Source organism: Ictalurus furcatus, chromosome 8, assembly GCF_023375685.1.
Source record: "Ictalurus furcatus strain D&B chromosome 8, Billie_1.0, whole genome shotgun sequence".
Lineage (NCBI taxonomy): Eukaryota > Metazoa > Chordata > Actinopteri > Siluriformes > Ictaluridae > Ictalurus > Ictalurus furcatus.
The window spans coordinates 23213616-23228387 of NC_071262.1; the positions used below are offsets into that span (position 1 = coordinate 23213616).

Here is a 14772-nt window from a genome sequence, read left to right on the forward strand (position 1 = left end):
CTGCTCTTCTGATGGGGATGGAGGAAAGGGGTTGCACTCAAATGCACTCATGCATTCAAGACAGGCAAGTGCATAGTCGTTAGTGCAATGATGCAAAACTAACCGTGGTCTGTAGCGTGTCTCTTATGTATAGGACACCAGGTTCCACACCGTGGTCCTGGACGACCCAATGTGCTGTACAAATTTTTTGAATCAGGTGTGTTGGGAGCAGGGAAAACACTCAAATATAAAAGACAGTAGCTAGGCTATTTCAGGACCAGGACTGGGAACCTGTGAGAATGTTGTGTTTTGCAGAATATCTGATTTGTAAATGGATAGATAATATAATTGCATCCTGTATTGGCTTCATCTGTAGTTCCTTATGCTTAAGGTATTTGACCCAAAATACTTATTAAAATAACGATTTAACATCATCTGCAGGAACTGCATAGAAGTAAGTCACATGTGATTTGAGACTTGGCATGGTAAGACTTATTTCAAGGGTGGCAGTTACCACCCATGAGACTGTCTCTCTGATTATGATCAGATATTTCTGCTTGGATTGCTTCAGAATGAATAAAAAAAAAACAAATACAATGTTTGATGCCCAAGCTGTAAGCATTCATTTCTGATTGTTCTTGAAAACAAAAGAGAAACGAATATTAATCATGTTGATAATGTGATGATGTGTTGATAGTATAAGATAGGCAGCTCAGGCTATCTGTCAAAATTGTAAGAAAATTAGAACATTTAAATCGCAATAATAGCAGTAATAAAATATACAGTTTCACAAAAAGTGGAATATCAACACAGTTTCTGGTTTTAGGCTATACTTCAATTTATTCATTTAGGATTGTTCATAAACGTGACTGTCCAAAAATCTTTCTTCAAGCAGTGGCAGTGATTCTGTTACAGAATTGACTTCTTGTGTCTAGTTGTTGGTAAAACTGTCAGAACAATGCTAACATTTGTGCCTACAAGGCTCCCTTTCTACTCCAACAGTGAAAGGCTGTGTTGTTGTAGACAGTTTACATCCTGAGGCTGTTTGTTTGACATGCATTTACATTGCATATAAACAGCAGAAAGGCTTCAAATGAAATCTATTTGGCATATAAAAATATACATATGTGTGTATTTTTAGAAAATTTTAAAACATTGATGTGTAAGATTATATAAGAGGTGGATGTATAATTTTATGTACAAACCGATATTTCCATAAATTAAGTACAAAAACATAAAATAAATCCCTTGGGTACTCTGGAACGTTAGTGTGTTGGTTCCCAACCCAAGGCTATAACAATACTTGCTAGTCTTTTTAAGAAGAAAGATGTATAATTCCCATTTGTGACTTGCTTCAAGATCAAATGCTAGGCTAGCCTCTTCCAGGTAATTTCTGGCCACACACAGAAACTTACCTTCGTCAGTTTTCTGGATGCCTCGCAATTCAAGAGTACCATTCTTATGGACTTACAATGCCCATTTGTGACTTGCTGAGATTATTCCAGGAACAGTAAATGCAGATTTCTAATTAAACTGGTTTACAAGAATATAGTGTCCATGTTTTAAACCATTTTAACTTCAGTTTAACAAATATTTTCTCCTTCACATGTTCAGTTCACCTGAAGATATGTTGCTTTGAAGTCCATTCCCAAGGCATTTTTGGCATTACACTTATAAATTCCAGAGTTCATAAGGCTGGGATACTGTATGACCAAACTACCATCCTCTGTCATGTAAATTCCACCTAGTGAGGTGAAGCGATTATTGGGCACAAGTGTGGTCCGCCCAGGTAGAGTCCATGAAATGTCTGGTTTAGGAGTGCCAGTAGCAATGCATTTTAGTGTCACTAGAGACCCCTTAGCAACTCTCATTATAGATGGGGGTGCATTAGTGATCTGTGGTGGAAGTACCATAATAGTCACAGGATAAGAGAGTGTTGACGATCCAAATGTGTTAGTAGCTTTGCAAATGTAAGTACCCCTATCAGATTTTGCAGTTTCTCTAAGCTGAAGGGTTCCATTTGATAAAAAGGTGACTCGTCCATTAACCTGAGGCCTGTCCAATACCAAACCATTTGGAAGAGTCCATGTGATGGTTGCTTGGGTCCATCCTTCCACTGTACATGGCATGTTTAGTGTCTGTCCAAATGAAATCTTCATAGGTGTAGGTGTACCTCGAATTTGAGGCTTCCTTCCAGGTTCCAAAGCATAGCGTTTTTCTGCTTGTCCTGCAACATTTTTGGCCAAGCAACGATAAACACCTTTGTCACTGGGAACTGGCTGAATAATATGCAAACTGCCATTTTCCAAAGAGTGAATAAATCTCTTTAGTTTCATTCCTGGAACCAGCACTGTGCTGTTGGGCAGAATCCAGACAAACTCTGGCTTGGGTTTTCCCATAGCCCGGCACTGTAAAATGATGTCATCTCCATTAGGTTTGAGGGATAACACCTCAATATTTGGAATAAGGAAGCTTGGTTTTTCAGCAAGTGATGCAACTTCAAGGTCAATTGCTAGGCTGGCCTCTCCCAGGTAATTTCTGGCCACACACAGAAACTTACCTTCGTCAGTTTTCCGGATGCCTCTCAATTCAAGAGTACCATTCTTATGGACTTGGAATCTGCCTCCAACATAAGGTGTAGGCAGGGACATGCCAAAAGATGTCGTCCATGTTATTTGGGGCTCGGGCATGCCCTCGGCTTTGCAGTGCATCAGCACAGTCTGATAGGACACTGACAAAACTCTACTGTCAGTTCTTCCACTTTTTCCATTGATATATGGCTCACTGATCTCTACTTGGAGCTTCACGTTCTTAATGTCATCACCAGCTGAGTTCCTTGCGACACAAGTGTACTTTCCCTGGTCTGCCAAAGTGACCTTATTTATGATAAGTGTTCCATCATTGAGTATTTGATATTTGACTGAAGATAAAGTTATCATTTCATTGTTTGGTGAAATCCAGATAATTGTAGGTGGAGGTTCACCAGTAGCATCACACTTTAGCTGAGCTGATTGGCCAAGTGGAAAATGGAGAGACCCTTGGCCTTTAGAGGAAATTCTGGGTGAATTTTGGACAACTTGGACACTCACTTTCATTGCATCCTCTCCAAGTGTGTTCTTTGCATAGCATGTGTAGTCACCCTCATCACTTTTTCCCATATGTGGCAACAAGAGTGTTCCATTCTCAAATATGATATAGCGACGACTGCGAGTTCCACTGTCGTCTGATTGGAGAGCATTATTTATCATTGTGCCATCAGGGAGACTCCAAGACACTTCAGGGTCTGGAAGACCTGAAGCTACACAATCCACAAGGAAGTTCTCTCCATTTGTAACTCTCTTTTGTTGACTGCCCATGTTCTCTATTTTAGGTGGCTTCATCAGGACCTCAAGTTGAAATAGTTCCATATCCTCTCCATTGGGCCTTTGATACATGCACAAGTAACTTCCTTGATCTTTTTCAGTCAGTTGCAGGATCCTGAGTGTGCCATTAGGGAAAGCATTGATGTGTCTGTGTGGACTAGAGACAAATCAGAAATCAGAATATTAACATGTCTGTTATTATTTTTTAAGACTGTTTTTATTTTATAAATCTAGGACACCTGCAGCATTGTTTTGTTTTGAAAAAAAAAGTCAATCTGATGCATGGATTGTAACAAGTTGTGTAATGAGAAGTGTAACTTAAGTTCAGTAAACATTGAAATCATTATTGTTTCGTCTGGATCAGCAAAATTTATGTGGGTTTCCTGTCTGACACCACAGATTGTTTAACGTTTTCTGACGTTGTTTAAATTACAATAATGATGATTAGATTTTTCAGTATATAAGAGTCAGATGTTTTTTTATTATCTCACACCAGCTGTGTTTTGTACAGGATTGTGCCTCCTACACTGGTGGGCCTGTGACTTGCTCAGTATTTATGTAGAAAATCATACATTCTTATTGCAGTAGAATCACAGTATAATGTAATTTTAACGCCAACATAAATGTTTTCTTGTTTACTTATGTTTTCAATGCATTCATACCTGTAGTGATGTTCCAACAGTGTTCTAGATGGCAGCCTCCATACAGTACCTCTGTGGTAGTCAGCTGACTCAGGACAGTGTAGGAAAACTGTAGAGCCATACATGGCTGAAACACTATGCTGCTGAGATGGACCTTTCCAAGGACCTGGGGACTCCTGCCTGATATCCAGCTTCACCACTCTCTGAGCAAACCCAACCACATTTGTGGCTGAACACTCATATCTACCTGCATCCACAGGAATGATACTTTTGATGTAGAGTGTGCCATTGGGGAAAATAAAGAGACGCCTCCCAATGAACTGTGTAGGTTTCAGTTGTGAACCATCCGGAAGGACCCACTTAAGAAGTGGCTCAGGTTCTCCATTAGCTGTGCAGTGTACATAGATACTTCTTCCAGTGTTAATATGTATACTTTCAGAGGATTCTTCTTTGATTGTTGGTGGCAGTGCAGCAACATGTAGCTGATAGGTCAGAGTATCAGCACCTGCTGCATTACTAGCAATACACTTGTAGTTGCCTTTAATAGAAAAGTTTGCTGAGTGAATGCTGAGTGTTCCATTAGGAAAAAGTGAGATAGGTCTATCAAGAGTTATCAACTCCTGAACAATGGTTCTGTCTGGAAGAATCCAGGAGACCTGAGATTGGGGCTTGCCTGATGCAATGCAGTCCAAGCTGATTGGTTTCCCCAAGTACACAGAGACATCTCTGTATTTGGGGCCCTCTATTTTGGGAGGTTCTGTCTGGACAATAAGATTGACCACCATGCGATCTGAGCCAAAGTTGTTCTGTGCAGTGCAAAGGTACTGACCTCTGTCCTGCAGCTGTACTTTCTTTATAACAAAAGAACCATTTGGAAGAACCTCAAATCGTTGTCCATGTTTGGTGCTGGCTTGAATTGTAGCACCTGTATGGAAAATATGTAAAGTGGAATCAAGTACATTTGTTGCTGTATTAAGAACCTAAGCAGAGACAGCATTTTCAATTATTTGTCTCATGCATCTAAGATTTATTTGAATTTGTTCATAATAATAAATGATAAAATTTATAAAATAAATAATAAATTGAACAGATTTTGTTCAATGTCATGTGTTCTTTAAAAATGCAAACAGTTCTCAATATGGTGCTCTTGAGTTTACTATGTAAACACTGACATGTGAAATCTGGTAGTATATATATATATATATATATATATATATATATATATATATATATATATATATAATACACACACACACTACCAGTCGAAAGTTTGGGGACACTTGACTGAAATGTTTCTCATGATCTTAAAAATCTTTATATACATGTAATGAGCCTGTGCATTTGGCAAATGATGTTTAATGATGCTCTGGATGACTCAAATATTCCAAATATACATTGGAAGCATATTTGTGCTCTTCAGTTTTTATAATCAAAAGGTTGTCTAAAATAATTATTGAAAACATATACTGTACTTTTTGTTGCAGACTATGTATTGTGTATACAGAGGAGGAAATAAGTACTGAACGCATCAACATTATTTTCAGTAAATATATTTACAATGAGGCTATTTACATGTAAATTTCACCAGACTTTGGTATTAACTCAAGAAATCCACACATATAAATACATCGAAACATTAAAGTCCATAGTCCACAAGTTATGTGTAATAAAGAGGAATGACAGGAAAAAATGATTGAACACGCTAACTTAAATTTTTTTATACTTCCTGTATGAAGAAATTAATTGGCTGCAGTGTTCAGGTGTGATTTTGGCCCATCCTTCTAAACATATCGTCTTTAAATCTTGTTCAATTGGATTCAAGTCAGTTGATTGACTGGGCCATTCTAATACCTTGATTTTATTTCTCTGAAACCAATTGAGAGTTTCCTTTTCTGTATGCTTTGGATTGTTGTCCTGCTAGAAGGTCCACCCACGTCTCATCCTGGTGGTTGGCAGCAGATTCTTATCAAGAATCCATTCATCGTTTCTTCAATTAAATGAAGTCTGCCAGTACCATGTGATGAAAAACAGTCCCACACCATGATGCTTCCACCTCCAAACTTCACTGTTGGTATAGTAATTAAGGGTGATGTGCAGTGCCATTTCTTCCCCACACATGGTGTGTAGTATGACAGCCAAAAAGTTCAATTTTGCTCTCGTCTGACGACTACACTCTCCAAGTATTTCATAGGCTTGACCAAATGAGTTGTAGTAAACTTTAAATGAGCTTCAACATGCCTTTTCTTTAGTAAAGGAGTCTTCTGAGGTGAGCTTGAAGTGAGAGTGCATTGCCTATTGTTTTCTCTGTGACGATGTTACCTGCTGCCTCCAAGTGTTTCTGGAGCTCTTTCCGAGTGGTCCTTGGCCCTTGGGCTACTCTTCTGACTATTCTTCTGACTCCCTGCTCAGAAATCTTGCAAGGAGCTCCTGTGCATGGCCGGTTGATCACAGAGTGATGTTGCTTCCATTTGTGGATAATGGCCCCAGTGGTGCTTACTGGAAGATTCAGAAGTTTTAAAATACGTCTGTATCTGATTCCATCAATATGCTTCGCAACAATAAGGTTGAGAAGGTCTCGGGGGAAATCTTTGCTTTTACCCATCATAAGAGGTTTCTTGTGTGACACATTGGTAAAGAAAAGCTTTTTTATAGACCATCAATTTACTAACCAAGCTGATATTAATTTGCACAGATAGGAGGTATAATTATTTTCTAACTAATTACGGATTTAAGCTGGTTCCTTGTCTTACCTTGACTTGGAGAACTGCTTTTTCTTAGCACGTTCAATATTTTTTTTCCTGTGTCATTCCACTTTATTACACACAACTTTATTTATGGACTTTAATGTGAATTCTTTATATTTGCGGATTTCTTGAGTTAGTACTGATGTGTTGTGAAAATTTCATGTGAATAACCTCATTGGAAATATATTTACTGAAATAAATGTTGATGTGTTCAATACTTATTTCCCCACTTTATATACTATATGGCCAAAGGTTTGTGGACACCTGACAATCACCTGTTGGCCTACCGCAAACTGTTGCCACAAAGATGGAAGCACCCAATTTTATAATATGTTTTTGTATGATGTAGCATTACATCGACTGTTTCCCTCGACTGTATCTAAGGGACTTAGCCCAAACCTGTTTCAGTATGACAATGCCAGTGTGCACAAGGTGAGATCCTTGAAGACATGGCTTGCCAATGTTGGGGTGGAAGAACTCGAGTAGCATGCACAAAGCCCTGACCTCAACCCAACTTAACACCTTTGTGCTGAACTGGAATGCCAACTACACCCCAGGCCTCCTCTTCCGACATCAGTACCTAACTTTACTAAAGCTCTGTTGGCTGAATGGGCAAACCCCACAACTACATTTCAAAATCTAGTAGACAGCCTTCCTAAAAGATGGAGGTTATTATAATAGCAAAGAGGAGACTAAATCTGAAATGGGATGCTCAAATGCCCATATGGGTGTGATGATCAGGTGTCCACAAACCTTTGGCCATATAGTGTATATATTGTATTCATATTGGTTACCCACCTGTAGAGACTTTTGTCCAGGAAATAACAGGCTTGGGGTCTCCCGATGCCTGACAGTGCAGAAGAACATTTGTTTCTGCCAGTGCAGACACAGTGGCTGAGTCAACTGTCATTATTCTGGGTTTCACACCACTCCCCATCAGGTTTGGAAAGGGCAGAGCGGTGCTCAGTTTCTTTGGTCCAAAGTTACTGTAGTGCCAGCGACTGCCATATAGTATGCTTGCTGTGGAGTGTGGCTTACTAGTAGCTGCTGTCATAGAAGGGAGTGTTACAGGCTTGTAGATACTTGGAAAATTTTGAGCTGGATATAGTTTTGGGGTGGGATGGTATATTCTTGGTTTGGGAGTAACTAGCTTTCCTGATTGGGCTAAGCGGTGGGCATCAAACTGGGATTGTCGGTATCTGTTTCGAAGCCTATTGAAGAGCAAGTAGTCCCTTACTTGGGATGAGCTACCATGTGGTGCTACAGTTTTGGGAAAGGGGGTTGCTGCCGACCAAGTGATGTAAGATGTGGGGTTTGCTGTTTGTGCTGTGATTTCCGGCCGATTAGTGAATGCTGCATTCCTTCCGCTTGTGTGCAAAAATTGCAAGGTTCTGTCAAGTGAAGAGTGATTCTTTGATCCATGAACTCTGGGCCAGACTGGGATGCGGTTGGTATAAGTCCATAAGGGAGAAGTGGTATAAGGCCTTGGTGTAACCAAGATTTGTTTTTTTCTCTGAGCTAACCAGGGGTGGACAGGCAAACCAGGACTTTTAGGTCTGTTCATTGAGTTGTCCACTCTGTGTCTAATTTTATTAGTCAGGGCTGGTTTCTCTGTGGTTAGTAGTTCTTTGTGAGGTACTGGAGGTTTAATGTTAGTGATTTGAATAGTAGGAGAACTTGTACCTGTTATCGTTTGTCTATTGTTTTCTTTATTTGTTGTGCTGCTACTCCAATTAATATCCTCAATGTTTTTGTGTCCATGCCACTTATCTTGTGTTGGTTCTAGCATGACAGGAGCCACAGAAGTTGTAAAAGGGTCATGTTCACTCAAAATATCTGCACCTGTGAGTGGCTTTATTTCTGGTCTCTTATTCTTAGTTTCAAAATGAGTGTCTGTGGTGATGAAAGATTCAGTAGATGTTGTAGTTAATAAAGTTGTGAATGCTACTTTTGTTGTTGTTGGTGGTGGACGTGTAGGTCTCAGTGGATGCATCCTTCCTGATTGAGGTCTTCTTCTGTATGGTGGTCTTCGTCTTGGGTTGGGGATACGATTATTTGCCCTTATTCTCTGCTCCATTATGTGCCTTTCAATCTGTTTCTCAGTTTGTGCCACAGGTTGTACGTTTGAGCTAATAGGAGATAATGTGGTTGAGTAAAGATTTATTGAAGCCATTTTTGTAATGTTTGAATCATTAGACTTTTGATGCAGATGTTGTGTTCTGTGTGGTGAACTGCGGTGAACTGCGGTCTGCGGCTTTCTGTTACGAGACTGTACCACCTGATTAGTAATAAAATAATTTATATGAGTACTAGTAGTAGCACTGGTAGTAAAAGAGAGAGTGACAGGAGCAGGAGTGGTTGTAGTTGTAGTGGTTGTAGTTGTAGTGGTTGTTGTTGTTTTCATTGCTGTTGTGGCTGCAACTGTTGTCATAATTGTTACTGGTTGCATCGTCAAGACTTTAGCATTGGCTTTTGCTAACATTTGTGCCCAGCGACCTGGGTCAAGCTGTTTGACAGATTTATTTGGTTTCCTTTGTTTCTCACTGATCTTTTTACCTTTAAAGCCCTGTCGATAAAATCCACCTGTACTCCTATCTTTTCCAAGCACCCTGTGCGGTGTTTGTGTAACAGCCAACTGCTTGATTTCTTGATATCCTGACCCCTCGGCATCCTCCTTGACATACAGTGATGATTCACCCTTGATCACACTAACATCTGTGAGGTCTTCCTCTTTTTCACCCGTTACAACAACCAAATGAGACAACATGTCTGCCCCATGAAGGTTAGCTGCTAAACAACTGTACTCCCCTGCATCTTCATTCTTCACTTGTTTTATGATCAGAGTGTTATTTTGTGACACATATATTTGTCCCATTGCATTGGATGCCTTTAGAAACTGATGATTTGGTAGGAACCATCTTGTTTCAATTGGCTGTGGTGACATAACTGAACAGGGAAGACTGAGGGATTTCCCATTCTCCACATACATTTTCTTTCCATTTAGATCACTAGGACTGAGGAGACGTTCTCTAACCATAAGCCTAAATGAAACTATGTCTACTTCTGTCTCAGTACGCACAAAGCAGTGATAGAGCCCACTGTCTGACAGGCTTGTATTTTTGATGACTAATATGTTATGGTCTGATGTAATTCTGTGTGAATGTGTTTTATCTAAAGTAGTTAGGTCTGGAAGCATCCACTCAACAGACAGATGATGTGAACTTGTCAGTATATTACAGTTCAGAATGGCCTCAGAGTGCTCCAACACAATTTGAATCCTCTCCAAGGTTCCTCTTGGAATCAAAGCCCAAGAAGAGACTGTATCATCTTCTTCTCCTCTTCCATTGATCTGCTTTGATATAAATGTAGAGAAGTTCATTACCAGTTTTTTTGTTGTTGTTTGGCGTCTGTTCAACTGAATAGTAACTTTGGGTTGCAACAACCAGGCTGGTTCAGCCATTAAATGTCCTTTAAGTTCAGTAAAGTAAGGGGAGTCCTCACTTGTGACCTGGGAGTACTGAAAGGTCACCTTTGAAGTGTTCTCATGTCTTGCTCCTCGCTCCAAGATGGCTGGGCTTTCATAGTAGTATGCAACAAGTCTCCATAGGTTCTGGAGAGCATCCCTGTCAATCTCACACTCAAGTAGGGTTAGTAACGTCACATTCACTGCCACCTCATCTGACTTTTTCAGCTTCTCCCAAAGCATGGAGGTTCCTTCAACTGGACGATTTACATCACAAGCCACATGGGCCCTGTTCCCATGGCTATCAGACAACATGAAGGCCAAGTGGCCCAATGGATGCTCCAAGTCCTTTGTGTATGGGAGGTCTGGTTCCTGGTCCTCCAAAGCATTATACTCACCCAGCTTCAGTGGGGACTGTAGAGAAGGCCTATCACAAGACAGCTGCTGTGCTGAGAGCTGAAAAATCTGGCTGTTGTTGAGTCTTTGTGGTGAGGCACAAACAGCACAATTCTCACTGGATGCAGAGTCCCGGTCCTTCTTGCACTTAATCACTCCTGTAGAGAGGCAGAGCACTGGTAAAATTAGTCATTTTATGCTTGTTATTCTATTGATCTATAATAAGGTTAGGAAAATAATCATGGCATTTGTTATACCTTTTTGTTTCATGTACATATCATGTACATCACTTTTTGGCAAATTATTAGTGGTTCAAATGACCTAGTATTTTTTTAAAGCTTTTTTTGTTTAAGGTATTCTTTTCTGACCAGCTTTGATAAAATCACTTTAAATAAAATTAATTAACTACTTAATTAATTCAGCAGGAGCAGTGCTTGCATCAAAGCTTGAGCTAAATTAAAGTACATCATTATAAGGAGGATAAGTGTTGAAATCTCACAGAAATCTCACCCTCATGTTTCTTGTCCCACTCTAAAAGCCAATGAAGCTGACAGTCACAAATCCAGGGATTGTTATGCAGAGAGAGGACTTCTAGTCTGCTCAGGTGCTGAAAAGTACCAGGCAGCAAGAACTGTATCTGATTGTCTGCTAGGTAAAGGTGACGTAGGCCTGATGCCCAGAATGTCCCCAAGAGAGAAAGGGTGGTGAATGTGTGTGGATGAAGGTCCTGCAACCTGTTGCTCTCCAGCTGAAGAAGTTTCAGTGATGTTAATCCATTAAAAGAGAAAGGCTCAATAAAATTTATTAAGTTGTGGTCTAGATGAAGGCGGACCAGGCTTGTCAGGCCCTCAAATATACTGGGATCTACTCTTGTTAGCTTGTTGTAGCTCAGCTTCAATATCTGTGAGAGAAAAAAAGGTACCTTATATGACCTTTTCTGTGGCAATGCCTAAGGCAAGGGTGTCCAATCTTATCCACAAAGGGCCGGTGTGGGTGCAGGTTTTCATTCCAACCAAGCAGGAGCCCCACCTGTGGACGTTTGCGGATAAGATTGAGCACCCCTGACCTAAGGCATAATGTGTATCTTTTTGCAAATTAAAACATAATAATGACAAAGCTGTGTATTGCTTCTGCATGCACAGCCATATACACTAATGCTTACATGCACATATGCAAATACACCCACACACCTGGAGGGAACGTAACTGGTAAAAAGATCCCGAAGCCACAGTGCTGATCTCATTCCCATGCAACATAAGCATCTCTAGCTGGTGCAGATGTCCAAAATCTGAAGTCCCCACAGCCACAATGCTATTATAGCTTCATGGGAAATATGTTACATCATAAATTGAGGTTCATTTCTAATCAACTAATGCTGATGTGTTACAAATCTTATTACAAAATAAGATGGCTGAAAGTCCATTATTCTCAAATGGAATGTAAAAGTACTATCATTGATTATACATTTAATATTAGCTACAACTTTACAATAATATGTCTGCATACTATAGCTGCTTACCCTAGATTGACTCTCTCTGTGTCCTTAGGCAGGTTGCGTGGGGACGATGAGAGATGGCGAAAAGTACAGTGCACCTCTTTGGGGTTGGGGCAACTGCAGGACCTCAGGCACACACACACACAAGCAGGAAAAATGAGGAGCAGCAGAAACAATGCTGCCTTCAGCCAGGGAGCAGAGACACCCAGAGGAGCCATGTCTCTTTCATGCTATCCTCCAACCTGTGGATGGGAAATCTATGTAAGTATACATCCAAGCACAGTTTAAAAGATCTAGTGATATAACAGTAACAATAGTATAATGCTATCATGATGCTAACTTGTTTAGACAATGGTGTTTTTTCTTCGTTTGGCCCATTTGATAACTTTATGGTCAGAAATGAACATGTATGTGCAAATATGTGGAGAGCCATAACGGGAAGTGTGTCATTTGAAATACCAATGTCGCACAACGTAAACAGGCTACTTCATCCATCTTCTAAATGAATACATAATGCAGAAAAATGGAGCTTGGCATGTTGCTAAGAAACACAAAGCCTTCCATCCTGAAGACTTTGTTGTGTCGAAATGTTACAGCTTTACCTCTGACTGTTACAAAGAGTTAACACTGGAGATTCCTTCCACAAATGCTAAATAAACTGTTTATGTGTAGCATCTGCCATACAAGTCCCTGTGTCCCTGTACAGAAAAGATAACATATTAGAACAAGAACATTAATAGAAAACTTTGATCTGAATTACGGCCAGCACTACCATCAGAGCTGCTCTTATATAAAAATTAATCAACACCTTCTAACCAATCAGAACTGAGTATTCAAAGGTGCTGTGCTATAAACATCATATTTAATACAATCAATAAAATGTCTAACAAACAATCCAAGACAAGGAATTAGTTGTGTCCTAGAGTGCATAATAAGCCAAAAAAAAAAAGCATTTGTTTCAATTAATCTTCTTTGTGGCTGTATGCCTTATTTTAGACCCTGCTTTTTAATCAGAAAAATTAGAGCTTTGTTGTGTTAGCAGAGCTGCCTACTCCAAGTTGCCAATATAAACAATACGTTGGGTTTCTTTCTGCACCATTTTGTGCAAGCGCTGGTAACATCCTTATTACAGCATGACTCACTAACCACAAAAAACCTCTCATGACACTGTTGGCATGGTGTCACGCGCCAAAGTCCTGATTATTTAGATTTCAAAATGAAGTGCTTAGAAGTTTTAAAAAAGGTTTGCTTTATTTAACCACGCTAATAATTGGTAATCAAGTCAGCAAATTCAAGTAAAGTATTACCCCTTTCAATCTCCTTCACATTGATCCTGTGCATTACACAATTACAGCACATGAGGGGGACATATTATATCTTTCCACCCCCACAGAACTGCTGAGTTCTCAAGAAATAGTCATTGCTCAAGTGTTTTCCTCTGCAAGCAAGCTTTCGACAGCCCAATTACACCATCAATTTCTTGAAGGATATTTTAAGGCAAAATATTTAGACTGCAGGGCAAAGACTGTCAGTTAGGCCTATGTTCTCTCCTTTTATTGCTTATTCACCAGCTTTAGTTGCTCCAGATTCTTTTTGTTTCATTATATGAGGGAAACTAGCCAAATGTGAGGCATGATTTATTTGTCTGTCAGTGGTATGATAATAACCCATGATGATTTTGGGAAATGGGCTCCTCCAGCTACCCTGGTCAGATGCTGATGGAATTACCTTGTGTTACCGCAATGCAGGAAGAGAAGTTGCTTGAGTTTGTTAAATCATTTTAACATTTTCCCCAACATCTGGAGTGAATAATTTTATCAGTACTTCTTACAAAATCTTATGCCAGTGCTATATCATTTGCTATTATCATCTTGTAATGTAGTGTTAATGCCAAGAAGTGTAAAAGTCACTAAAGAATGCAACTACTGTTTTATACCATGTTTGACCATTTTGGAGAAAATGGGCTAAAAAGAAAAGTTCACCCTGAAACACATTAAATATGAAAAATATTTGTAACAGTTTTAATGATTATGGTGCCAATTTGTTGGTTGGTGCTGAATTTTGGTTATTTCCATGAGACTTTAGAGAAGAAAGCAACATTTTTTAAACTTAGAATTTTTTTTTTTTAACTTAAAGTGAACAGTCAAAAAGCAAGACCTTCAAAAATCATATTAATAAGAAATCCAGCATAGAAATACTGGAGGCATCCAATGCCAGACTCAAAATCCAGAATTCAATGCAGCTATACAATGCAGCTGTACTAAGTTATGGCAGAGACTCAGCTTGGCTAGTTATCAATCAGTGATATGACATGCATGATGGTGTTGATGATGGTATTAGCATGAAGCTTTGGAAGCTGATCTGTTTGAAGAGAGTGTACAGATGAGGATGTGAAAGAACTGGACAGACTAAAGGACTAAAGCGCTGCTGCATTGCTCGCTTTAGGTAGAGATGAAAGCAAAAGCTAAATCCCACTGGCGCCACTATCAGCAGGTAGTCAAATGGCATTTCAGTTAATGGCTAACAAAACCAACTGTTGTTCAAGGTGGATTTTTTTCTTTAAATATATTGCGCAACTAAACTGTTTAATCTTTACAGTGAGGATGAAACAGGGAACGGGTGGAATATTTCTGTTTTCTTTCAGATGAGGTTTATGGTCAACATATGTAATAGAACTCAGTCATATGCTTCT

The 14772-nt window shown here is 39.5% G+C and overlaps 1 protein-coding gene across 2 annotated transcripts; it reads right to left on the minus strand.

Annotated features, from left to right (window-relative positions):
- Positions 1–611: 611 nt before the first annotated feature.
- Positions 612–13731, minus strand: si:ch211-159i8.4 (matrix-remodeling-associated protein 5). 2 transcript variants are annotated; one of them, XM_053631563.1, is made up of 7 exons: positions 12683–13731; positions 12105–12322; positions 11776–11905; positions 11096–11486; positions 7525–10743; positions 4004–4907; positions 612–3498 (listed from the first exon to the last, which is right to left on the minus strand). In XM_053631563.1, the coding sequence occupies exons 2-7, from the start codon at positions 12296–12298 to the stop codon at positions 1590–1592; spliced, it is 6747 nt and encodes a 2248-aa protein (XP_053487538.1). In that variant the 5' UTR covers positions 12299–12322; positions 12683–13731; the 3' UTR covers positions 612–1589. The 2 variants fall into 2 exon arrangements, with proteins under 2 accessions (XP_053487538.1, XP_053487539.1); XM_053631564.1 differs by lacking the exon at positions 12683–13731 and having other exon boundaries at positions 12105–12407.
- Positions 13732–14772: the final 1041 nt, after the last annotated feature.